The sequence below is a fragment of the Lepus europaeus genome, chromosome 10 (genome assembly GCF_033115175.1).
Source record: "Lepus europaeus isolate LE1 chromosome 10, mLepTim1.pri, whole genome shotgun sequence".
Taxonomy (NCBI): Eukaryota; Metazoa; Chordata; class Mammalia; order Lagomorpha; family Leporidae; genus Lepus; species Lepus europaeus.
This window is the reverse complement of record NC_084836.1, coordinates 81,956,558-81,981,093: the sequence shown is the minus strand read 5'-3', so window position 1 is coordinate 81,981,093 and position 24,536 is coordinate 81,956,558. Positions and strand designations below refer to the sequence as shown.

At 50.3% G+C, this 24,536-nt stretch overlaps 1 protein-coding gene across 1 annotated transcript in view; it reads left to right on the top strand.

The window, feature by feature from the left end:
* The first annotated feature begins 435 nt into the window (after nt 1-435).
* SLC24A3 (solute carrier family 24 member 3) overlaps nt 436-24,536 on the top strand; it is a 524,237-nt gene continuing 500,136 nt past the window's right edge. Inside the window, exon 1 of the mRNA XM_062203807.1 lies at nt 436-577. Within this exon, the coding sequence (XP_062059791.1) occupies nt 436-577 (142 nt within the window). The remainder of the gene's footprint in view (nt 578-24,536) is intronic.

The following is a 24,536-nucleotide window of genomic DNA, read 5'->3' as shown; positions in this document are numbered from 1 at the left end:
GGAGTTGGCCAGCGGCGGGCCCTCCTCCCGCCGGTCCTTCCCGCTCCTCCTCCTCCTCGGCCGCCGCCGCCCCCGCCTCCCGGCCGCCCCCGCCGCCCCCGCCGCGCCGCCGCCCCAGGCCGAGCGCGGGCGCGGAGCGTGGGAGCCATGGCGCGCGAGGAGGAGCGGGACCCCGAGCGCCGGGAGGCGGCGGCGGCGGCGCGGGCAAGCGGCGAGGAGGAGGAGGAGGAGGAGGGCGGGGAGGAGGGACTGAGCGATAGCGACGACGAGGGCGACGGCCAGGAGGAGCCGGGCAGCGGCGCGGAGGAGGGAGAGCAGGCGGAGGCGGCGGCCGGCCGGGAGCGCAGCGAGGACCCGCGGCTGCTGCGCGCAGGGCTGCCTCCCGCCGCCGTCGCCGCCGCGGCCGCCCGTCCCAGGAGCGGCCGCCGCCCGAGGATGCCGCCGGCCGGCGACGAGGACCGCGCGCGCCGCCGCCGCCGCCGCCGCCGCCGCGGGGACCTTCTGCTGAGCCAGCTCTGCTTCCTAGCCTCGGTGGCGCTGCTGCTCTGGTCGCTGTCGAGCCTGCGAGAGCAGAAGGGTGAGTGCTCGCCGCCTGCCCCGAGTGGGCGCTGCGGCTCCGGCGGGCGGGTGCCGGGTAAGGACGCCCCCTGCCCCTTGCAGGGGGTCCGGGAGGAGGCGGCCGGCAGAGCCCGGAGCTCGGGGCTGGGGCGCAGCCTGCTGCCATGGGGACCTTTACCTGCGCCCCTTGCCTCTGCCCTCTTCCCTGCAGGCGGGAAGGGCTGGTGGTGGCGGTGGGTGGGTGGCTGGGGAACCTTGACCTCCAGCAAGGCCCCCAAGGCCAGACGTCGAGTTGTGCTGGCCTTGTGAGGTTCCGTACCTGTGCAGGTAACCACCTGTGCGCTCCAGCTTGCTCCGGGACCGAAGGCGCAGGTGGCCGTGGCTCACCCGTGCTCCGCGTGTTCCCCAGGTACAACAGGCGGCGTGGATCTGCGGGAAGCTCCCCACCCGCCTTTCCAGAACAGGTGCCAGGAATTGGCACAGCGGGAAAAAAAAAGTGTTCGCCATCCAGCCAGGGCTTAGCAGTGGACATGTCCCTGGGAAAACAGGGGCCCCTTGCCCCCGGGTCGCTTTTGCTTCCTTGCTGCTGTGGAGGAGATGGGGTGGACCAGGGGGCTACCCCCTCCCCCCGCCCCACTCTATCCACTACGTTCTCCGTGCCCTGTGCCGGGTCCGTCCTGGAGCCCACAACTTTTTATATTTGGCCTTGGCCTTTCCGGACGTGAAATGGCCCTTGCGGGCACATGTGCTGCGAGACGCGGAGAACTAAGTGTAGTGAGCTGGTTCTCCAGCCCGGCCGTTGGAGTGGCGCGGATGAGGGGAGGCAGCCTGGGGAAGGGATGTGAGCGAAAGCAGTTACAAACACGTGCGGTGCCGAGCGGGTAGGGGACGGCTCCAGCGCCAGGTGTCAGGGGGCACAGTCTGAAGGCATTCTGCTGGCGATGCGGATGTATTTTTAAAGGCACTCTCCATTTTAAAAAAGGGATTCCCCCCTATACACAGGCTGGTCTGGGGCTCCCTTGAGGCCTCACAGACCCCCGCAGAGACTTCCTCATATATGGTAATAAGGAGAGAGGCAGGCTTGGGCTTCAGAGAAGCCGTTGGTGGCTCCCAAGGCCCACATCACCTGGCCATGGGGTCTGGCACCCCATAGGGGGCTGTGGGGAGTTGGGATTTCAAGTCCCCAGGTCTCCCAGACATCAGTCTCATCAGGGGCTTCCCAGCTGTGAGGCGTGCACAGCCAGCTGGTGTACTCCATGCCACCTTTGGCAGGAGCTGTGCCAAGTCCAGTAACGTGCCGTTCTTCTTTGCCGGCGTGTAGGGGCTCTGTGAGTCACAGGGCTCCATAATTTCCCAGGATTTGCAGATACTCTGCACGGGGGATGAGACCCAGATGGTTCAGTCGGCCACTCCATACCCCCAGTCCTCCCCAGGAGAGTTGGGATTTGGGATGGGCGGAGTGGAGACTCTGCCAACTTGAAGCCCAGTGACCTCAGGATTGTTTTGGAATGGGCTCACTGCCAGTGATGTTTGTGTCCAGTTGTCACTTCAGGTGTAGTACCGTACCACATCCCTGCCCCCTATCCCTACCTGTCTCTGGGCTCATCAACCATTCCTGTCTCCCCCCTTCTCCACCCCAACCTGTCAGCACTGGGTGGGCCCCCACCCTGGAGACTGGTAAGGAAGAGGCCAGCCAGGCTTGCAAGTCTGTCTCTTCATCACCTTTTCTTCCGACCTGTATTCATGATTTCATTCGATGATGGGCAGCAGTGTTTGGCAAGGCATGGGTTTTTGGAGCTAATTCTGGCCACATTAATTAATGCATGTGAAATCAGCCCACAATGATTTTCTTCTTGGGGAATTATCATTTGGCTGACGTCAGCATCCGAAGAGTGACTGTTGCCTTGGAACCCTGGAGACCCCTCTGCCTAAAGGGGTCCTATTTGGATGGACAAAGTTGGGAATTTAGCCCTGTTGTCACGACGTGTTGGCAGAGAGGGGCCGAGTGACTGGCTTAGGATCACACAGCGATTGAGGAGCAGGTGAGCCGTCCACTCAGGTGACCTGGCTCTCAGTTCCCACTGCAGGCCCCAGGAGCTCATGCCCTGACCTGGGTGCCCTGTTGTGATATTTCTATAATCCCACAGTGGGTGCTTTCCTCGTCATCAAAGTAGTTTTCATTATTTAGCTTGACAGCCATGTGGGGATCCCCGTATGTGACTTCTCAGAGGCTTGTTTTCCAACATACATTCATTTATTATTATTATTAAACAAAAACAGCACAGTTCTTCCACCAGACCAATAGAGACGTGGGGGGCAGCGATGCTATATAATGTGGGGGTCCATTTCTGACAGTATGGAATCTGAGCTCCCTCTCTTGACATCTAACTTAACCTAGATTCGACTGTAATATGGAAAAGTTTCAGTCATATAGCAGAAGGCGCTCACTGTGTCCGGTTACGTGCAGTACAGAAAAGAACCTGCCGAGACTGCACTTGAGGGTTAACTTGGGTCACGAAGGGTTAGGCTGGATCCAAGGGAAGTGTTGGTGCTGCTGTCCACTGGAGCAGTGATAGTAAGGAGAATTCTGTGGGCTCCTGGCAGCGTCAGGTGGACGCTAAGTGCACCTTACATGCCTGGCTCTACCTTATCTGCAAATGGTGCTTCTACTTGCGTGCGTCTTTAGCCTTTAGCAAGAGGAGCCCCTGGTGCCCTATTTAGCTGCCGCAGATGAAGATCTCATTTTTTTTTTTTCATCTCTGTTTTCAAAGCTGGATGAAACCAAGTGTTAGATTTGCAAGGGTTTCTCTTTTAGTTTTGCAATAAGGACGGATTACCTTTGTCTATTTTGAGTGGTTTAAAAGTATTTAATTTTTCTTTGGCGTAAACCATCTGGTTATCTTTTTTTTTTTTTTCTCCAGAAGTGGTGTGGATGAACCCCAGGGGTTGTAACTCATGGGTAATGATAGGTGTTCTTTCTAGAAGGTTCTCAAGGAGGTGAAGCGGGATTAAGGAAAAACGCACACACATAACAACCTATATACAGACACAAGAGTACCCACAATGCCTATGGAGAGTGCAGTCTAAAGGCAAGTTGGTTTTGCTGCAATTTTTGAATCCATGTAGTCTTTCACAGTGAGCATTTTTCATGAACATTTTGAAGACTCTTCCATGCCTGGACTTCAAATTTTTTTTGAAGCAAATTAAACTTATCTTTAAAATCTGTGTTCTGGGAATTTTTTTTTGAAGTACACACACACACACACACACACACCACATACACCACACACACGACTCGGGCTTTCATTTCTGTCCCAGTCTGTATTGCTGCGTAAGACATCACACCGAAACCTAGTGGTGCGAAACAGTCATTTTCTGCCTTTGCTCCTGGGAGCTTTGGGCAGGAATTTGGACAGGGGGTGGTGGGGATGCTCTGCTGTGTCTGGGACCCCCTCGGGAAGGGTTGCAAGGCCGGGCACCCGAGACAGGTGCTTACAGACTCATCAGAGGTAGCATCACGCCCATGTGTAGGAGTCGCTGCAGCTGTGGCTGGCCCCTGAGCTGGGCTGTCAGTTGGAACTCCTGACACGTGGCTTCGCCACATGGGCGCTTCATGTGCTCCATTTGAACTTCCTAAGAAGGGGCAGCTGGCTTCCAAAGAGTGTGCGTCCACGAGAGCCGGGCAGAAGCGCATGGCATTTTTATGTCCTCATCTCGGGTGTCACACAGTGGTACCTGCACTTTTTTTTTTTTCCGGGGGGGGGGAGGGGTCTAGGCAAGATAGTGACACATGTCAGCCCAGTGTCAAGGAGAGGGGAGTGTGGGCTCACAGTGTAGGGAGCTTGTGGCAGGGGAGATACTGTTGTGATTTTCGGTGGAAGATTTAAGGCTCTGAAGGAAGCATTGCTTAAGAGTGACAGGAGAGGCTTCGCAAGATGCTCCCTGGTGAATAAAACACACGTGCATACGTGTGCATGGGTGTGTGTGTGTGCACGCGTGTGTGATCTCCGAAACGCCTTCCACTCCTGAAAGCAGTGCTGCTGCCCTGGCCTGCTGCGGGGTCCCGAGCACTGTATCACAAGGGGGCTGCAGCGGAGGTTTGGGGTGCAAATCCCAACTGCAGGTCGGAGACCCTGCCCTGGCCTTTGTGCCTTTATGGCTGTGAGTGCAGCCTTTTGATCCTTCACGTGGCTGGGAGCAAGGCCCCACTGGCCTCCCTGGCTTTCTTTCCCCTCCCCTCTCCTCCTCTGTCCACCTGTCCTTGCTCCTCTTCCACAAAAGTGGATGCTGCATCTGGCTAAGAGCTCTCCTTTGTGCTAGTTCCACTGTCTGCACCATCCTATCCACCACAGTTCTTATCTCTGGTCTTCTGGGCACTGCCCCCATGGTGCTGGCCAGCACGGCCTTTGTTGGCAATTATGTATTCATCTGGTTACCAGTTCACTCCAGGCAGGAGGTCAGGGTCCCCAGGAACTTGCTCACCTCTGTCACCCCAGCCTCCCAGGGCCAAAGGAGGAGCTCAAAAGGTACTCAAGGTTCTTCAGAAAGTTCACGGGAGAAGGAAGATCAAAGAAGTTTCTTCTGATGCAGACACTTTTGAAATGCATGGGTAGGTTTTGCATCAGACCTGTTTCCCACCAACTTTTCAAAGCGCTCTCCTATCTGTTGAACACAGAGGAACCACAGAGGATATTTGTTAAATGAAGACGCTCTTTAGAGGGTCTGTGATTGAGAAGTGGCTGCAAAGCACCATCATCTTCCAATTCATAATTCGGCCCCCAATCCGGCAAATGCTGCTCATTTGTCGTGAGACGGCACTGAGCTGCAGGAAAGCAGTGCTGGGGTAGGCGCGGGGATTTGAACCCAAGCCCACTGTTCGTGGGAGCTGCCTGCTACTGCGTTTTCCAGCTTCGACTGAGCGGGGCGTGAATGGAGGGTGGAAACCACCCTGCCTTTTTCAGCCCGCTGGGGAGTGGAGGGGTGGCAGAAGGTTGGTTTTATAGAAGCTGCCTTGTTAGAAACACATTGCTTTTCAACCTTTTCTATTTTCTGCATAAACACATATAGATGTGTCTCTTCCTCCTGGCTTTTCTTAGCTGCTCCTCAACCCAGATTTTTCTCAAAGATTTCCTCTCCTTGCAAGCCTCAAATCCTTGTGGGAAGATTTTTCTACCCTGGAGGGTTGGCAAAGCCAAAAGCGTTGCAAAACCAGCTATTTGCTGAGAATTCCAAGGCCTGGTGGAGGCTGGCGGAGAGGAAGGGGTTTTGGCAGCTGTGTTTTTCTGTAGGGAGATTTCCTTTCCTTGCGAACAGGAACATCGGAGGAGGAAGAGGAGGAGAGTGCACACCCTCTCATGTTGGGGAAACTGAGGTGTGTGGGGGGCATTCACAAAATGTTTGCAAAGCAGCAGGATTGTGCTGCTGGGAAGGGAATGTGAGTTTTTCTGGCTCCTTCCTTCCTTCCTTCCTTCCTCCCTCCCTCCCTCCCTCCCTCCCTCCCTCCCTCCCTCCCTTCCTTCCTTCCTTCCATTTCTGTAGAGCTCGTTTGGCAATTATTTTACTTATTGTATTCCATGGCTTCAAACGTGGTGTTATCTTGTAGGATTTGAGAGGTTGACATGTTGAGGATTCGCATGGAAGAAGGTTGTCCTGAGCCCAGCGGTGGTGGGCTACAACGTGTCTCCTGGGGTTCACCTGCTGATCTCATGTCATTCCTCTTCCGGCCAGCGGGTGGCGAAGCTCCTCATTGTCCCTAGTTCTGGGGCCATCACTTTGCCTTGTTGGTTTGCCCCAGTCCTGCACTGCCCTGTCCCTTTATGAAACTCCTCAGTGGATGTCCTTTGAGGGAGCCCCTGCCTAGATCTTGCCCCTGTAGGATGCAGGGACTCTCGTTCATCTGTTCATGAAAGTCATGACAGTCTGTGTGCCACTTGAAGGGAGGACGGGGTGTTTGAGCTGGACACCTAGAGTATGCATCCTCGTGGTGTCCAGATTTAAGAAGAAAGCACTGAACACTGAATTTTCAAGCATCATGGGAGATCCCAGGGTGCCCCCCCCCCCCCCCCCCCCCCCGGCGTGGTGTGGTGGAATCATGGCTGGATTCTGACAACTGAAAGGAACCAGACTGGTCAAGAACAGGAGGTTAAAAAGGTGAACTCAGGAAAAGCAGGCAGAAGACAGAGGCATGCGGTATGTAAAAAGGCAATTGCAGGGGCCAGCGCTGTGGCGCAGCAGGTTAACGCCCTGGCCTGAATCACCGGCATCCCATATGGGCGCCAGTTCTAGTCCCAGCTGATCCTCTTCTGATCTAGCTCTCTGCTATGGCCTGGGAAAGCAGTAGAAGATGGCCCAAGTCCTTGGGCCCCTGCACCCATGTGGGAGACCTGGAAGAAGCTCATGACTCCTAGCTTTGGATCAGCATAGCTCCAGCCATTGCGGCCATCTGGGGCGTGAACCAGCGATGGAAGACCTCTCTCTCTATCTCTGTCTCTACCTCTCTCTGTAACTCTGCCTTTCAAATAAATAAAATAAAGCTTTAAAAAAAGGGCAATTTCAAATAGCTGACGGACATGAGCAATAACTTGTCAACAGAGAAACCCACCTTTCAAAGCACAAAGTGCCGTTTTTTAATAAGTTTAAAATGTGATGTTGTCAGGTGTTGGTAAAGACGCAGAAGAGACATCTTCTCTTGTTCACGTCACATGAGGACGTCAGTTAGTGCCCCAGACACCACGGGGCTACAATAAGGTGTCGGCTTGCCCTTTTAATGGCATCCGTGTGTAGAAAGGCGATGGGTGGGGTCCAGTGATGATACTGGTATTTGAGACGTGAGTAGAAACTCAGTTTATCGGCACCACCTGTGGGCTGTGGAGTACCTGTGGATCCTGACTCTTCGAACTGTAGCTTTTTAGAGCTTAGGCAGGGGCTTAAGGGAACTGGGGAAATACCAAAGTCATTTCCAAGCCAGTCAAAGTTGCTTATTTAAACCACGGACTCTAGGGAGTATTCCATGCTGAGCTCATCTGTGTAATGTCACACGTGCAACATTTCTCCCCTTGCACTTCTATGTTGTTTGATCTTGGCACAATTTATTTTCATTACGTGGGGCCGGTGTGCCATGGGCATCTCCGCCCATGTAGGGCAGGAAGCAGTGAGCAGGATTTTTGGGTAGGACTTTGACCCAAGAACAAAGGGGATGGGGTGGCGTGTCTCCAGTCCAGTTTCTGTCACTAATAACAGAAGGCCACATGCTGGGTAAATTACAAAGAAAACAGTCTCTTTTGGCTCATGGCCCGGGTTCAAGGTCAGAGTACTACATGTAGTGATGACCTTCTTGCTGGTAGAGCCCAGGATGGTGAAAGACAGGGCCTGTGAAAGAGACCTAGCCAAAGTGATTTTTTCCTTAACATTTATTTTTAAGAGAGAGTGAGAAAGCGAGAAGAGAGGAGGGGTAGGAGGAGAGAGGTCTTCCTTCTGCTGGTCCACTTCCCCAGTGTCTGCAGCAGCTGCAGCTGGGCCAGGCAGAAGCCAAAAGCCAAGAATTCTGTTTGTATCTCCCACATGGGTAGCAGGGACCCACATACTTGGGCTATCACTGGTTACCTCTGTGTTGCATTAGCAGGAAGCTGGATCCCAAGAATTTCAGTTTAGGGTGTGGGACACCCAAGCAGTGATGTAACTGGCTGTGCCATGTGGATTTCGGGAAAAAACCATATTCAAGCGATAGCAGCAGCCAGGCAAGGAAAGGGTTACCACCAAGGCACACCAGGAGTCACGAAGGCTATCTTGAACCATACCGTTCATCTTTGGGTGTTTTGCCTTTGACAGCAGTGGGGTTTCCAGGTGGAAGTGTGCGAGTACAGGTGACGGTGGAAAGTCAAGGTCGTGAGCTGCTGTAGCCACAGGTGGTTTCTCAGCGCTGTGCACGAGGAGGAAGATTGTCTCTGAGGTTATCTCCATGGTCCTCAGGCTCTCTACACGTTATAATCATCTGGGGAACTGCTTAAAGTCGGGGGCTGGTCTCAGTCCCACCCTCCACCCTACCCCAGAAATTCTGATGTGACATTTGGGGTGTGGCCTGTTTTTTTTTTTTTTTTTTTTAAAGATGATGCAGGTAGTTCCATTGGTGCAGCCGTGGCTAAGCCCCATTGAGTTGGATCAATGGTCAGTGTTCACCTTGTCATGGCCTGGTAAACGCTGATTGTAGCCGAGCTGAGAAATCCACTGTACCTAATTTTCCTGTCTTGGACGTAATTAATGTTTATTTTTCTGCTTCATTTTCTAACCCTTTACCACCGCATGAAGCCCAAACTCTGCTCCAGCTGTCTTGGTCTCCTTCTCCTCTGAGCACGTAGGATAATGTTAAGAATTCTATCAGGTTCGCTCACAGAAGCAATCTTCACCCAATTCTTCCGGCCTGGGCTAGTCTGGGCAGGTCTACTGCCTGCTGTTGTCTTGCCAGCCTCCCCCTGCTTCAGCCTGTGTCTGTCTTCTCTTCCTTAGGGTGGAAGCCGTGCTCCCTAGAACCCGTGTGTGTGTCATTCTCGCCTTGTCCCTGTATGTGCAGGGTTTGTTTTTGGGGGATCCAGGTACCTCCCGGGATAGGGAGTGTGGAAGGGAAGGCTTGAGACTCGTGTGTCTGCAACTGTATTCCTCTACCTCTGCTCTGGCAAGGTGGTTAGACCGGGTCAGGAAGGTAGGCTGGAAAGCACTAGAATGGGGCAGGCAGTGCTTGGACGTCTTCCACCTTCCGGTTCTGCCCCTGAGAAGCCTGATGCTGTCCTAGCTTTCAATGTTTTTGGAACCTGTTTTATTCCTCTGAGAACATGCATGAGGGTGTTTTAAAGAGTTTGTGGGAAAATGGAATTATGGGAGAAGTTTATTTTGGTGAGACCCATGTGTCTTCCTTTCATAATATGAGAGCCATGGGTGAACCTGCTTCTGAAGACCCTCTGTTCCTTGCCGGGCTCTTGTGTGCTGCTGGTGTCTGGGCTCCAGGTGTGTCCCAGTCACATGACTCTGACCATATGTTTTGCTCCGTCGTCCTGGACCTTTCCCCAGATCCCTACAGGCTGGAAGCTCTGCCCTTCAAGTCTGAGGACCTTTCTCCTCTGACTTCCTCCATCCCCACTGCTTTCCTCTCTCTGTGGCCCAGTATTTGGATTTTTGATTTCCCGGATTGATCTTCTCATTTTCTCTTCTCTCCCATTTATCTCATCCTTTTGCTGTTGTTTCTTTGTTTTTTAAGATTTATTTTGTTTATTTGAAAGTCAGAGTTACACAGAGAAAGAAGGAGAAGCAGAGAGAGAGAGAGAGAGAGAGAGAGAGAGAGAAGGAGAGGGAGGGAGGTCTTCCATCCAATGGTTCACTCCCCAGTTGGCCTCAACAGCTGGAGCTGTGCTGATCTGAAGCCAGGAGCCATGAGCTTCCTCCAGGTCTCCCATGTGGGTGCAGGGGCCCAAGGATTTGAGCTATCTTCTACTGCTTTCCCAGGCCGTAGCAGAGAGCTGGACTGGAAGAGGAGCAGCCGGGACTTGAACCAGCACCCATATAGGATGCTGGCGCTGCAATCGGCAGCTTTACCTGCTCGCTATGCCACAGCACTGGCCCCTTGCTGTCATTTCTGTAGGTTTCTTAATCGCATCCCCCAGCCCTGTTTCTGAGGTTTTAATTCCTATTGTCCATAGTTTTGATTTCCAAGAACTTTCCCCCATGAAAGTCATGTTTGATAGCGTCCTGTGTGGCCTCCTTGGCACAGTGTCATTCCTCATGACCCTAAGAATGTTCCAGGTAGTCTCTGATGTGTTCTGTTCCCTGTAAGGACTCTTCTTCCTTCTCCGTGTGGGAATTACTCAGTGGCTTTGTTCTGCTTTGCCTCTGACTTAACTTTATTCAGATGTCGGCACTGTTGGTGTACACTCTTCTTTAGGTGGGGACATTGCAAAGTGCAGAAGAGGGGTCTCGCTGATGGTGAGTGGCTGCACGGTGATCTGACCGGGCCATTTTACTGGGAAGGGCTCCATGCCGCTGGCTTCCCATCTTATCAAGGGTTGATCAGATTTCCCAGAGAAAGGGTGCCCATTCAGCATCCTGTCTTTTTTTTTAAGATTTATTTATTTATTTGAAAGAGTTACACAGACAGAGGAGAGGCAGAGAGAGAGAGAGAGAGAGAGAGAGAGAGAGGTCTTCCATCTGATGGCTCACTCCCCAATTGGCTGCAACAGCTGGAGCTGCGCCCATCCAAACCTAAGAGCCAGGAGCTTTCTCCAGGTCTCCCATGTGGATGCAGGGGCCCAAGGACTTGGGCCATCTGCTGCTGCTTTCCCAGGCCATAGCAGAGAGCTGGACTAGAAGAGGAGCAGTCGGGATAGAACCGGTGCCCATCTGGGATGCCGACGCTTCAGGCCAGGGCATTAACCCACTGCGCCACAGCGTTGGCCTCCAGTATCCTGTCTTCAGCAGCAAGAACTGCTACCTCTGGGAATCCGAAGAGAGGAGGAGGAGGTGTTGGGGTTTGCTGAGCAGCAGCGCTGTCCTGGACTTGGGCAATATTTGGTCTTCACGGCTGCGAGTATGAGAGCTGAATGCTCTGTTGGCTGCCTCGCAGGGACCACTCCGCTTCAGTCTGTCTCCCTGGCCGCATGCTTGCCTCTCTCCTTCCCTGCCCGTCTGTTTTCTTCGTCCTGCTCTACCCATGAGACTGGAAGAGCTGCTACCTTCCAGGAGGACTAAATGTTAGGGGCAGCAGGGCAGCAGGAAGCCTGTGTTGTCACCATAGCCTTTTTTTTTTTTTCCCAATTGAACTTTTTATTGAGTGAATGGTTGATTTACAGGCAAATGTGAGAAGTGCATTTGTTTGTTTTTGTGTATTTTCCCCGGTTTCCTCCAGTGGTGTCACTCTGCAGAACTGTAGTGTCCCCAGAGTACTGACTTCGACATAGTCCACCACTGCTATTCAGATGTCTCCAGTTGTACCTCACTCGTGCTTGTGTGTGCTCGTGCGTGCATGTGTGTCTACTAGATTCTATACAATCTGATTGCTTATGTGGGTTTGTACATGCACTGTCACAGTCAAGATACTGGATGGATCCAACACACCCCATGTGCCTCTTAGTACAAAAAAAAAAAGCTGTCAAGAGATGGGCGTTGTGGTGCAGTGGGTTAAGTGCCACCTGTGATGCCAGCATCCCATATGGGAACCCTGGTTCCAGTCTTGGTGACTCCGCTTCCAGTCCAAGTCTCTGCTAATTCTCCTGGGAAAGTAGCAGAACATGGCCCAAGTAGTTGGGCCCCTGCACCTATGTGGGAGACCCTGATAGAATCAGCCCTGGCTGTTGAGGCCATTTGGGGAGTGACCCAGCAGATGGAAGACCTTTCTCTCTCTCTTTCTCGCTCTCTCTCTTTGTTGGCTTTGCCTTTCTAAATAAATAAATAAATTTGCTTTTTAAAATAAATCTGCTGAGTTACTTGTATCACCTGTTCCAACAATAAAATCAACTTAAAAATGAGCACTTTAAGAATTAAGGGATCTGTCCTTAATGTGCTGTACATTGTGATTTAATGCTATAACTAGTACTCCAACAGTATTTTTCATTTTGTGTTGCTATGTGGGTGCAAACTGTTGAAATCTTTACTTAATATATACTAAACTGATCTTCTGTATATAAAGAGAATTGAAAATGAATCTTGATGTGAATGGAAGGGGAGAGGGAGCGGGAAAGGGGAGGGTTGCGGGTGGGAGGGAAGTTATGGGGGCGGGGGAGCCATTGTAATCCATAAGCTGTACTTTGGAATTTTGTATTTGTTAAATAAAAGTTTTTTTAAAAAAGAATTAAGGGACACTCCACCACTAAGAATCCTGCATTGCACAGGAAAGATTGCCTGTAAGGTGGGGCCAGGGACTGAATGGCAAGTCCGCCTGTACAGGTAGAGTGAGATCCTAAAGGGCTGTGTCATGCCATGCCTGGTCTGTCACTCTGGTATGGCAGGTGGCCTGAGCTAAGTGCCAGAGAAAGCCGTGCACACCTTGTTAACAGTTTCTTTAATGAATCTTTTTTTCCCCTGCCATTTGCGCAGTATTTCTGAGTGAATATTCCATGAAAATAGTTTATTCAGGTAGAGCTCATTCCTTTGGACAGAGTAGCCGTACCCCTTGCGATGTGACTTTCTCTGTATGCGGTGGAGGGGTTCTTGGGGACCATGGAGTTTTTTTTTTTTTTTTTTTTAAGATGTTATTTATTGGGGCCAGCGCTGTGGCGTAGAGGGTAAAGCTGCTGCCTGCAGTGCTGGCATCCCTTGTGGGCGCCAATTCAAGTCCCGGCTGCTCCACTTCCTATTCGGCTCTCTGCTATGGCCTGGGAAAGCAGTAGAAGATGGCCCAGGTCCTTGGGACCCTGCACCTGCATGGGAGACCTGGAGGAAGCTCCTGGCTCTGGATCGGCGCAGCTCCAGCCATTGTGGCCAGTTGGGGAGTAGCCCAGAGGATGGAAGACCTGTCTCTCTCTCTCCCTGCCTCTCCTTCTCTCTCTGTGTAACTCTTTCAATTGGATTTTGTGTTGGAGGAAACTGATATCACCCAGAATTGGAACTGAGGCCAGAGCCAGGGCTTTGAGATTCCTGCCTTAGTAAACATGCAAGAAAAAACAGCAAAACGTTAAGGCTACAAGGTAGACATAAAGCCAGCGAACTCTGGTAAGGTTATTTCCTATTTGGGAACATTTGCAAAGTGCTGGAGCGTTTCTGGGAATTTTTTGGCTTTCAGTGTAGTCAGTACATGAGGAAGTGATGGATTCTCAGGGTGAGCTACTTGTGGCAAGGAAGAGCTTGTATCATCAGACACACCAGCTGTTCAGACCCTGCTTGTTTGCTTCAAGGGAGCTGGCTTCGTTGATTCGCCTTCTGCTAGAATGGGTGGCCGTTTTCAGACTCTGGCCATGAATTCTTCTTGCTAGGGGTCTTTGAACTTGCAAGTTTTCGCCTTTATTGATCCCTATTGTTGGAATTCTGGGATATGATCCCTTCCAGAGAAAAGAAAAGTCTCCCAGGTTTTGTAAACCTCGTGGGAAGGTCTCCGGGATGGGTCTCTCCAGTTTGTTCCCTTGAAATCACAGGTGTATGTAGAGAGAAAACTCCAAATTTCATGGTAGGTTTCCTCCCTTAGCTATGTCATCCTTGATATGCTTCATATAATGTCTTTTGTCTGGCATTTACATTTCTTTTTTTTTTTAAAGGTTTATTTATTTATTTATTTGAAAGTCAGAGTTACACAGAGAGAGGAGAGGCAGAGAGAGAGAGAGAGAGAGGTCTTCCATCCACTGGTTCACTCCCAAATTGGCCACATCGGCTGGAGCTGTGCCAATCTGAAGCCAGGAGCCAGGAGCCAGGAGCTTCTTCCGGGTCTCCCACATGGGTGCAGGGGCCCAAGGACTTGGGCCATCTCCTACTGCTTTCCCAGGTCATAGCAGAGAGCTGGATTGGAAGTGGAGCAGCCAGGTCTCCAACGGGTGCCTATATGGGATGCACTTCAGGCCAGGGCGTTAACCCACTGCACCACAGCACTGGCCCCAGTATTCACATTTCTAAAAATTATTCAACTGTATCACCTCCAGGGTGTCTCCTGACTCTGAACATCAGTAGCCGGCTGTCCTGTAGTTCAGGAATTATAAGCCGAATTGAGGAGAGGCTAAGGGACATCCTCATGGAAATGATAGGGGAGGAGAGGGAAGGGTGGGGGAGGGAGGGGGAGGGAGAGGGAGGGAGAGGGAGAGAGAGAGGCAGGCCTAGGAAAGCAGTGGAAGATGGCCCAAATCTTTGGGCCCCTGCACCTATGTGGGAGACCCGGAAGATGCTCCTGGCTTTTTAGATCAGTGTGGCTCTGGCCATTGCAACCATCTGGGGAGTGAACCAGCAGGTGGAAGACCTCTCTCTCTCTTTCCCCCTCTCTCTGTCTCTCTATAGCTCTACCTTTCAAATAAAGAAATAAAATCTTTTTTTAAAGGTTAACTTTGGAGAAGCCTGGGTGAAAGGATTGCAGAAATCCATTAAAGTATTTTTGCAAGTTTTTTGTTTGATAAGTCTGAAATTGTGGTGAAACAAGTTGAAAAGCTAAACATCCGTATTTTTAATCTAAAATGAAGTGAATGGGATTTACTGTAACTTTCAGATTAAAATTTTTTAAATTTTAGATTGAGAACAACAGTACACTTGACAATCGGGATACACAACAGCGTGTCACCCCGAGAAACTGCCTCTGGCTGCCTCTGTGCAGGTGCCCACCCCCTGCTCTGTTTCCTGTCCTGACGGTTTTGCATTTGTGAAATGCACAGCCTGCCAACTTTTAGGACTTGTTTCTTTTACTATTTCCATGCCCCTCGGATTTATCTCTGTTGTTTCTCCTCTTTCTAGCTCATTCCTTGTTTCGGCTGAACCGTGTTCTGGTATACAGGGGTGCGACGGACGGTTTGCTCATTCCTTTACCTGGTGAGGAATACCTGAGCTGCTTTAGTTCTCCGGATTCTGAATAGGATTCTGAATAGAGCTGCTGTAAACATTCAGATGCAGGCTTGCAGTCGCTTCCTTCTCCCTTGCTGCGCCGGCTAGGACTTCCTATAGTGTTGGGTTTGAATAGGTGTCCTTGCTGTATTCCTGGCATTAGGGTGACTGCATTCGGCTTCCATGGGTAAGTGTGCTGTTTGCTGTAGATTTGTCATAGTTGCCCTTTATCGAGTTGACTTCCCCTGCTGCTCTTAGTTTGCCAAGAGTTTTTATCAGGAATGGATATTGAGGTTCATCACATGCGTTTCCCGCATCCATTGGAGGGCTCACATGGTGTTTCTTCTTCGGACAGCTAATATGGGTTACATGGATTGATTTCTAATATACTCATAGAATCAGCCTTGCACGCAGTAGATAAGCCCCCCTGTAATCATGGGGCTTTCCATCCTGTATTTCCTGAACTTGATTCGATAGCATTTTGGTGAGGGCTGTTGCACCTGTGGTTACATAGGATGTTCATCAGTAACTCTTTTTCTTACACTTGCTTTGTCTGTGTTTGCTAGCAGGGAACGCTGGCCTCCATAAAATGAGTTCCGAAGTATTGCCTCCTCTTTCAATTTCAGAAATGAAAATGATAATTGTACAGGATTGATAGATTCTGGTTTTTTTTTTTTTAGATTGTTATACTTTTTGGTATTCCATTGAACTTTAAAATAAATGTTAATGTCTATATTATAATAGGAATAGGAATAGTCCCAGTATTTTTGTTATGTACAGTAGGTGCTGGTTTTTAAGCACTTAGCATGCTTCAGCTGCTGGGGATACTTTCCCTGTGTAGACTCCCTCAGTGTCCACAGCAACCCTCTGGAGGGGGGTGGGGGGGCTGTTACTATTTTTTTTAAAGATTTTATTTATTTATTTGAGATGTAGAGTTACAGACAGTGAGAAGACGAGACAGAGAGAAAAGTCGTCCTTCCATTGGTTCACTCCCCAAATGGCCACAGTGACTGGAGCTGTGCCAATCCAGAGCCAGGAACTTCTTCCTGGTCTCCCATGTGGATACAGAGGCCCATCTTCTACTGCTTTCCCAGGCCACAGCAGAGAGGTGGACTGGAAGAGGAGAGCCAGGACTAGAACCTGGTGCCCACATGGGATGCTGGCGCCGCAGGTGGAGGATTAACCTACTGCGCCACCCCTGGCCCCAGAGGGGCCATTATTAGCTCCCTTTTAAATGCAGAGGAAAATAAGCCCAAAGACTTTCAGTCATTCAAGGTGATTTGAGTGTATGGCCAGCAGGGTTTGAAGCACACACTCCATGATCTTAACTGTGATATTGCGTCTTGGAATACGGCATACAACTCGCTTGTCCACATGCCCCCTTGGGATCTCAAGTTACTGTCCGGGTCCTCACTGTGATGCCTGTTCTTGTACAGGAGTCTCTGACGGCCCCAGAGTCCCAGGTCGTTCTGTTTCCGCAGGGGGCCATCCGGAGCAGCAGGTGCTCTGTCTTTTCCCAGGAATTGGAATTGCCGGCAGCAATGTCTGAGAGTGTTTGAGTCGATGGATGTCCTCTTGCCAGAATTGGGCATCATAATTCTCTTGTGTAGTTTTATTTCACTTTAAAGGAAGATGGTGTCTCACTGCTGGTGTTTGCCTTCGATGTTACCTGTGAGTCTGTTTTACAAATATGTATTGGCTGTTTATATTTTTTTCCTGGAGAAAGATTTGTTCATGCCCATTCTCCATTTTTTTTTTTTTATCCTCCAGTGTAGTGGTTTTCTTACTGATTTCTTTTTTCTCTCTCTCTCTTTTTTTTTTTTTAATTTTTTGACAGGCAGAGTTAGACAGTGAGAGAGAGAGACAGAGAGAAAGGTCTTCCTTTTTGCCGTTGGTTCACCCTCCAATGGCCGCCGCGGTTGGCGCGCTGCAGCTGGCGCACCGCGCTGATCTGATGGCAGGAGCCAGGGGCTTCTCCTGGTCTCCCATGGGATGCAGGACCCAAGCACTTGGGCCATCCTCCACTGCACTCCCTGGCCACAGCAGAGAGCTGGCCTGGAAGAGGGGCAACCAGGACAGAATCCGGCGCCCCGACCGGGACTAGAACCCGGTGTGCCGGCGCCGCAAGGCGGAGGATTAGCCTAGTGAGCCGCAGCGCCGGCCTCTTACTGATTTCTAAGAGCTTTAAATATATTCTATGTGTAAAACTTTTCTCCTTTTCCAGTTTTTCTGTTTGGCGTGCAGAGTTTTGCTTTTTTCCACACAGAATTACATAGCAGCCTTCAAAAAGTCCGTGGAAAACATAATTATGAAAAACTATCCAAAGATTTAAAGATATTTTTGTATCAAAATAAACCTAACTTTATGGGGCCAGTGCTGTGGTGTAGTGGGTAAAGTGGCTGCCCGCAGTGCTGGCATCTCATGTGGACACTGGTTTGAGTCCCAGCTGCTCCACTTCCTATCCAGCTCTCTGCTATGGTCTGGGAAAGTAGAAAAAGATGGCCCAGGTCCTGGGGACCCTGCACCCGCATGGGAGACCCAGAGGAAGCTCCTGGCTCAGCCCCAGCCTTTGCGACCATCTGGGGAGTGAACCAGCAGATGGAAGACTTTTCTCACTCTCTGCCTCTGTAACTCTGCCTTTCAAATAAATAAATAAATAAACCTTAAAAAAAAAAACCCACCTAACTTTTAATTCCATTTTTATGTAAACTTGTCCCTTGTCTGTCCTTCCCCTCACATTTTTCCTTTGCTTTATTCCTGGATCCAGTGTCACAGACACATGTTCATGTCTTCCTCCCCACCCCCCCCACCCCCCACTTATTTTTATGGTTTAGTTTTTTGAAAATTTAACTCTTTACCTCCCTTGGAATTTATCTTAACACAAAATGAAGATTGAAGCAGTCAAGCAGATCAAACCATGAATTCCAGCACTGTTTATTAAATAATCTGTCCTTTATTCCCATGTTTGTTAGATCCCTTTTTTAAAAATTTATTTTTATTTATTTATTTGAAATGTAGAGTTACAGATGGAGAGAGGGGGAGACAGAGAGAGAGGTCTTCCACCTGCTTGTTCACCCCACAGATGGCCGCAACAGCCAGGGCTGGGCCAGACCAAAGCTGGGAGCCAGAAGCTTCCTCTGGGTATCCCATACGGGTGCAGTGGCCTAAGCACTCGAGCCATCTTCTACTGCTTGCCCAGGCCATAGCAGAAGTGGAGCAGCTGGGTCTCGAACCGGCGCACATATGGGATGCCGGCACTGCAGGCAGAGGCTTAGCCTACTACACCTCAGCGCAGGTCCTTGGTTTATCGCTTTATTTTCCATGCTATTCCCTTGTGTACCAGGAACAGTTTTTGTCTGTGTTGCCCATTAATTAATTAATCATCGTTGTTTATTAGCATGTTAATTATCTGGTGGGACAAAATTCCTTTCCTCGTGTTTCGGAAAAAAAAAATCATTTGCTCTCTTCACTCTTTTATCTTTAGCGGTGTTCTCGAGAATCTTTTACATTTTCCTGAAATCCCTGTAGGCTTGACAAATCTATAAGTAGTGTGTGGGAAAGTAGCGTGTTGCGGTATTGATTCTTTTCGTTCATGGCGTGCTTCTTCATTTGACCACAGCTTTTAAAAGTACGTCAGGATTCGAGAATATTCCCCTGTATTTTTCCTGCGTTTATTTGTGAAGGTATTCTGGTATTTATTGCTTACTGTTGCTAGTCCCTCGGCCCCTGTATATTCTTTTTATATATTTTATCCATAAAGTTTTAAGTCACTGAATATTGAAAATGCACGCATAAGCCAGTGCCATTACACTGGCTAATCATGTAGGCAAATTTTGGATTCCTGCTGCAGGGGATGGTTTTTTGGTTGAATATTGGTTAAGTGAGTTACTTTTCACTGCTATGGAAGTTTCGTTTCTAAGTTTCTGAGTTTCTCCAAGGAGTCATAGATGTTGAATGTCTCCAGCTGCCTTGTTAACGCTTCCCCAAGTGTTACACAGAACACTTCACACTAGAACACGTCAGTAACCACACAGCCACAGTTAGCTGCTGCTGAGGTCAGCCCTGGGTAGCCGTGGTGTCGCACTTGACCTCCTGCCCCGGTGCTGGGTTTGCGTTGGTGGCATTCCGGACAGGCCTGTGTGTGTGTGGTCGTGGTCGATATGGACACGCAGCTCCACTGCCTGCTGTGCAGTCACAGGACTCCCACTGTGCACAGGGAATTGATGGTGTCCGTGACCAGCCCCGTTCAGGAGTATTTCTGGGAGCCTGGAGATTACGTGACTTGGGCACCCACAACACTGCCTGCCTGCCTGGTAATTCTGAACGAATTTCGCTTTATTTCATTCATGCTTTTCTGTGTAGGTAGTTTATGTTTTCTCAGAGAAGTGTCAGTTTCATTCGGATTGTAAAAATGAGCAAAAATGTACAACGCCCCCTTTTTCTGTTTCAGCTTGTTGTGCAATGGTAACTGGGTAGCCTTTTCTCAGGACTGTGTGTTTCTCTTCCTTTTTTTTCTGATGAAACCTGACTGTATTTGGCTTCTCTTAATAATGTGTATGATCCAGCTCTTGTACTTCTATGTCAGTTTTACCTCTTTTTCTTTCCTGAGCCATTGCTGACAGCTTTAATACTTCTTCAGAATCTCCTCTTCATGCCTTTGTTTTCTGACATCTTGAATGAAGTGCCATATTTATTCTTCCGTGCTTAATGATGCATTTAGCTTTGAGGGTAGCTTTAGTCTCACACTGCTAGTTTTTTTTTCTTTTTTTAAAGATTTATTTATTTATATGAAAGTCAGAGTTAAACAGAGAGAAGGAAAGGCAGAGAGAGAGGTCTCTCCCCAGATGGCCACAATGGCTGGAGCTGCGCCGATCCAAAGCCAGGAGCCAGGAGCCTCCTCTGGGTCTCCCACATGGGTGCAGGGGCCCAAGCATGTGGGCCATCTTCTACTGCTTTCCGAGACCATGGCAGAGAGCTGGATCAGAAATGGAGCAGCCAGGACTCGAACCCATGTGGGATGCCAGCACTGCAGGCAGAGGATTAACCTAGTGCGCCACAGAGCCGGCCCTCATTTCTGAATTTTTAATCATTTCCTCTCGTGTCCCACTCTCGCTTCATGAACTCCCATTATCATCTTCGCTTGCTGTGCCATTATGGATTTTTTCTTCTATGTAGGCCATCTTTTTTAGCTAGAAAGACGTTGGATAGGAGCCTGGCATTGTGGCTGCCACCTGCAGTGCCTGCACCCTATATGGGCACCTGTTCGAGTCCTGGCTGCTCCACTTCTGATCCAGCTCTCTGCTATGGCCTGGGAAAGCAGTAGAAGATGGCCGAAGTCCTTGGGCCCCTGCACCCGCATGGGAGACCTGGAAGAAGCTCCTGGCTCCTGGCTTTGCCCTGGCACAGCCCTGGTTGTTGCGGCCATCTGGGGAGTGAACCAGTAGATGGAAGACATCTGTCTGTCTCTGCCTCTCTCTGTCTCTCTGTCTCTCCCTCTCTGTAACTCTGCCTTTCAAGTAAAATCAATAAATCTTTTTTTTTAAAGCCATTTGATGGGGCCCGTGATAGCCATTCCTGTGAGCAGCAACCATCTCACGTTTCTGGGGCCCAGTGTGGCCTGCCCGGGCCACCTGTCACATCCCAGCCTTGTGTTCCAGGGGTTCCTCTATACTCAATGCCCTTTTATGTTATTTCCGCATCTCCTTCCCTGAGCGTTCAGGAGAGGGTGACTCACCTGCCTTGGGATGTACTACCCCAGAGGCCCTGCTGAGGTTTTAGCTTTGAGTTTGTTACATGAAAAAGAAATTGAGGAGGCAGGTGTTTAGCCTCATGGCCAAGACTCCAGGTAAGACGCCTGCATTCCACATCTAAGCTGGGTGCAGGTCCCACCTCTGCCTCCTCGTTCCAGCTTCCTGGCAATGCAGACCACAGGGAGCATCAGGTGATGATGGCTCTAGGAACTGGGGCTCTGCCATCTACATGGGAGACCTGGCTCCCGGTTTCCGCTGTAGCCCTTCCCTGGTCGTTGCCAATGTTTGGTGGCGGGAACCAGCAGATGGTCAGGTTCAATCTCTGCCCACCTCTCCCCTTCAAATAAATAAATACAAATTTTTTTAAAAAGAGAAGATTTTAATTCACAGAGGATTCAGGAACAACTTAATCTACCTTAATAGTCACTAACGTTTGTTTGTATTTTTCTAGGTATAAACCTAGTTGGCTTACCTTATGTAATTCTTCCCATAGAACCTAAGGGTTAGGTTTTATTATTCCCATTCAAGATAAAGTGACCTGCCCAAAGTCGCCCAGGTGGGCCATGGTGGTTATAAAGTCAGACCTTCTGTGCACAAACTCGGAACCAAAACTCAGCCACAAACTGTACAGAAAGGTGCTACTGTTGGACAAGACGTTCCCCTGGTGTGGACATTCCCCCAAAATAATGCCCCCTCAAGGGTGTCCGTGTCCTGTTCCCTGGGGTCTGTGTCTTGGCTTCCCTGCCTGGCAAGGAGGCTTGACGTTGTGGGTAGAGTTAAGGTGGTTGGCCTGGGACTGCTGGGGGGACCCATGTCATCACTTGGGTCCTGTGAGTGAGAGAGGGAGGGAGAAGAGTCAGGCTCTGTGTGGCAGCAGGTGTTGATGTCAGAGTGATGCGAATTCTGGCTTTGAAGATGGAAGGGACCGCGAGCCAAGGAATGGGACGGAGAGCCTCTGGAGCTGGCACAGACAAGAAATGAATTCTTTCCTGGAGCTTCCAGAAGGAACATGGTCCTCCTGTGAGATTTGGGGCTGCTTCAGAGCACTGAGGGAGTGGGAGTTTGGCCTGGATATTTTGTCTTAAAGATTTATTTATTTATTTGAAAGAATTACACAGAGAGAGAAGGAGAGGCAGAGAGAGAGAGAGAGAGAGAGAGGTCTTCTACCCACTGGTTCACTCTCCAAATGGCTGCAACGGCTGTGCTGGTCAGGAGTCAGAAGCTTCTTCCTACATGGGTGCAGGGGCCCAGCGGCTTGAGCCATCTTCCACTGCTTTCCCAGCCCATTAGCTGATAGGTGGGTCAGAAGTGGAGCAGCCAAGACTCGAACTGGCATCCATATGGGATGCCAGCACTGCCGGTGGCAGCTTTACCACAACGCCAGCCCCTGGCCTATTATGATGCCTACCTCCCATATCAGAATACCTGGGCTTGATACCAGCTCTGGTTCCTGATTTCCTGTTCCTGCATCAGGTCATGAATCATGCAGCTATGTCCCTGCCACGCCCGTGGGAGACCTGGATTGTGTTCTTGGTTCCTGGCTGTGGCCCTGGCCCAACCCAGCCCTGTGGGTTTTTGAGGAGTGACATGATCTGTGGGTGGGAGCTCTCTCTCTCTCAAATAAACAAAACATTTAAAATAAATTGACATCTGCAAAGAAAAATTTAAATGGGGGTGGGGGGGCGTGTGCTCCTCTCCTTGTGTTGTGGTGAGCTTATTGGCTTCCTGCAGTGCCAGCATCCCATATCGGATGCCAGTTTGAGTCCCAGCAGCTCCACTTCCAGTGCACCTCCCTGCTAGTGTGCCTGGGAAAGCAGCCGCAGAAGGCCCAAGTGCTTGGGGGCCTGCACCCACATGGGAGACCCAGGTGAAGCTCCTGGCTCCTGGTTTCAGCCTGCACCAGCTCTGGCCATTGAGGCCATTTGGGGAGTGGACCAGTGGATGGACGACCTCCCCTCCCCTCCCCTCTCCTCCCATCCTTTTCCTCCTTCCCTCTTTCCTATGACCCTGCCTCCCAAATGAACAAACACATCTTTTTAAAAATTTAAAAAAGAAACCACTGGGGTTGTGATGATGTGTTACAGTAGCACTAGGAATCTCCTACACCCGGATGTATCCAACACTGGCTGTGGTCTCACTCCCTGCACAGTGGGTACCGGGAGTCCTGGAGTGACTGTGCGCACCTCACCCTGGCACTCCCATTATCCATCACCAGGTCATCACTCGCTGGCTGCATCTTTATTCACTCCTTTTGTCATTGTTCTCTCCCCTAAGCAGACTGCCCACTCCCTGGGAGCAGGAACTCGGTCAGGTGCATTTGGGGCTGTGTGCCCAGTGCCTGATATGAAGCAGAAATTCCACAGATATTTGTTGGATTATTACTGTGTGTGCATGTGACATCCTGGCACCTAAATGGAACCTACTTTACATCTTTGATGGGATACTGCAATGTCTATAGTCACCAAAATAGAAGAAATTAAGCCAAAATTGTGCCAGCGTTCTGCTGTGGTGCGGCGGGTAAAGCCACCACCTGCCAGTGCTGTCATCCCATATGGGCACTGATTTGAGACCTGGCTATTCCACTTCTGATCCAGCTCTCTGCTATGGCCTGGGGAAGCAGTAGAAGATGGCCCAAGCCCTTGGGCCTCTGCACCCGTGTGGGAGACCTAAAAGAAGCTCCTGGCTCCTGGATTTGGATTGGAACAGCTCCGGCTGTTGCAGCCAGTTGGGGAGTGAACCAGCGGATGGAAGACCTCTCTCTCTCTCTCTCTCTTTCTCTGCCTCTTTGCCTCTCCCCTCTCTGTGGACTGATTTTCAAATAAATAAATCTTTAAAAAGAAATTCTGCCAGCTTTCACCATCAAAGCATTAATTTTCAGTGTTCATTTCTAGTGTTTGGGTTTAGGCATAATTATTTTTCATACAGGTAGTGAATATTCCTCAGATGCTAAGTGATCCTCTCATCAATACGTGAAGCAGTCATCATAAAGTCACCCTGGCCTTAGATGTTGCAATATTAGCTTAGAAGTAGGCAGTCTCATGGGGCATTCTCTCATTCTCTTGACTTGACATTTTTTTTTTTTTTAATACTTACCATCTCACAGGCTCGTTGACATTCCACGGAACATATAGGTCATCATTATTCATTGTTGGTTACTTGGGATGTTTCATTATTGTTAATTCCACGTCTTTTTGCACGAGGCTGTGATACATCACTCTGAAGCTCCCGCTGTGACTGTGTGTGGAGGAATGCCACAGGCCTGCACTGACTGGCAGAGCCGCCGCTGACCGTGCCTTCAGCTCATGCAGGCACAGAGCCTTGCGGGTCGGCGTGCAGCTTGTATCCCCTGGGCCACCTGCCTGGGCGTTTTTTGAAGGCAGTTTGAATGCATCTAGAAGGTGTTTTCCACCCGCATTGTGTGTCCCCATCTCTGTCTCTCCAACCTCAGCTTGCACATCTCCTTAACACTGCACATCAGGAGAACTCTCCAGAACGCCCAGCTCAGAAAGAGCCAGAGGCAGGGGGGAACGGCACAGAGGAGGCCCAGTGCAGCTCCTAACTCGGACAAGGCCTCCTGAGAGCTCCCCGCATCCGGCCAAGGCATCTGCAGCCAGTGTGGCACGTGGTGGCCTTTGCTCTGTCCGTGCAAGTTCGATTCTCCTTATCTCTCCTTCTTGACTGCTGCTGTGGTTTTCCTGCCCAGTGACAGCTCCTTTGATAACAACATGAGAAGGAAAA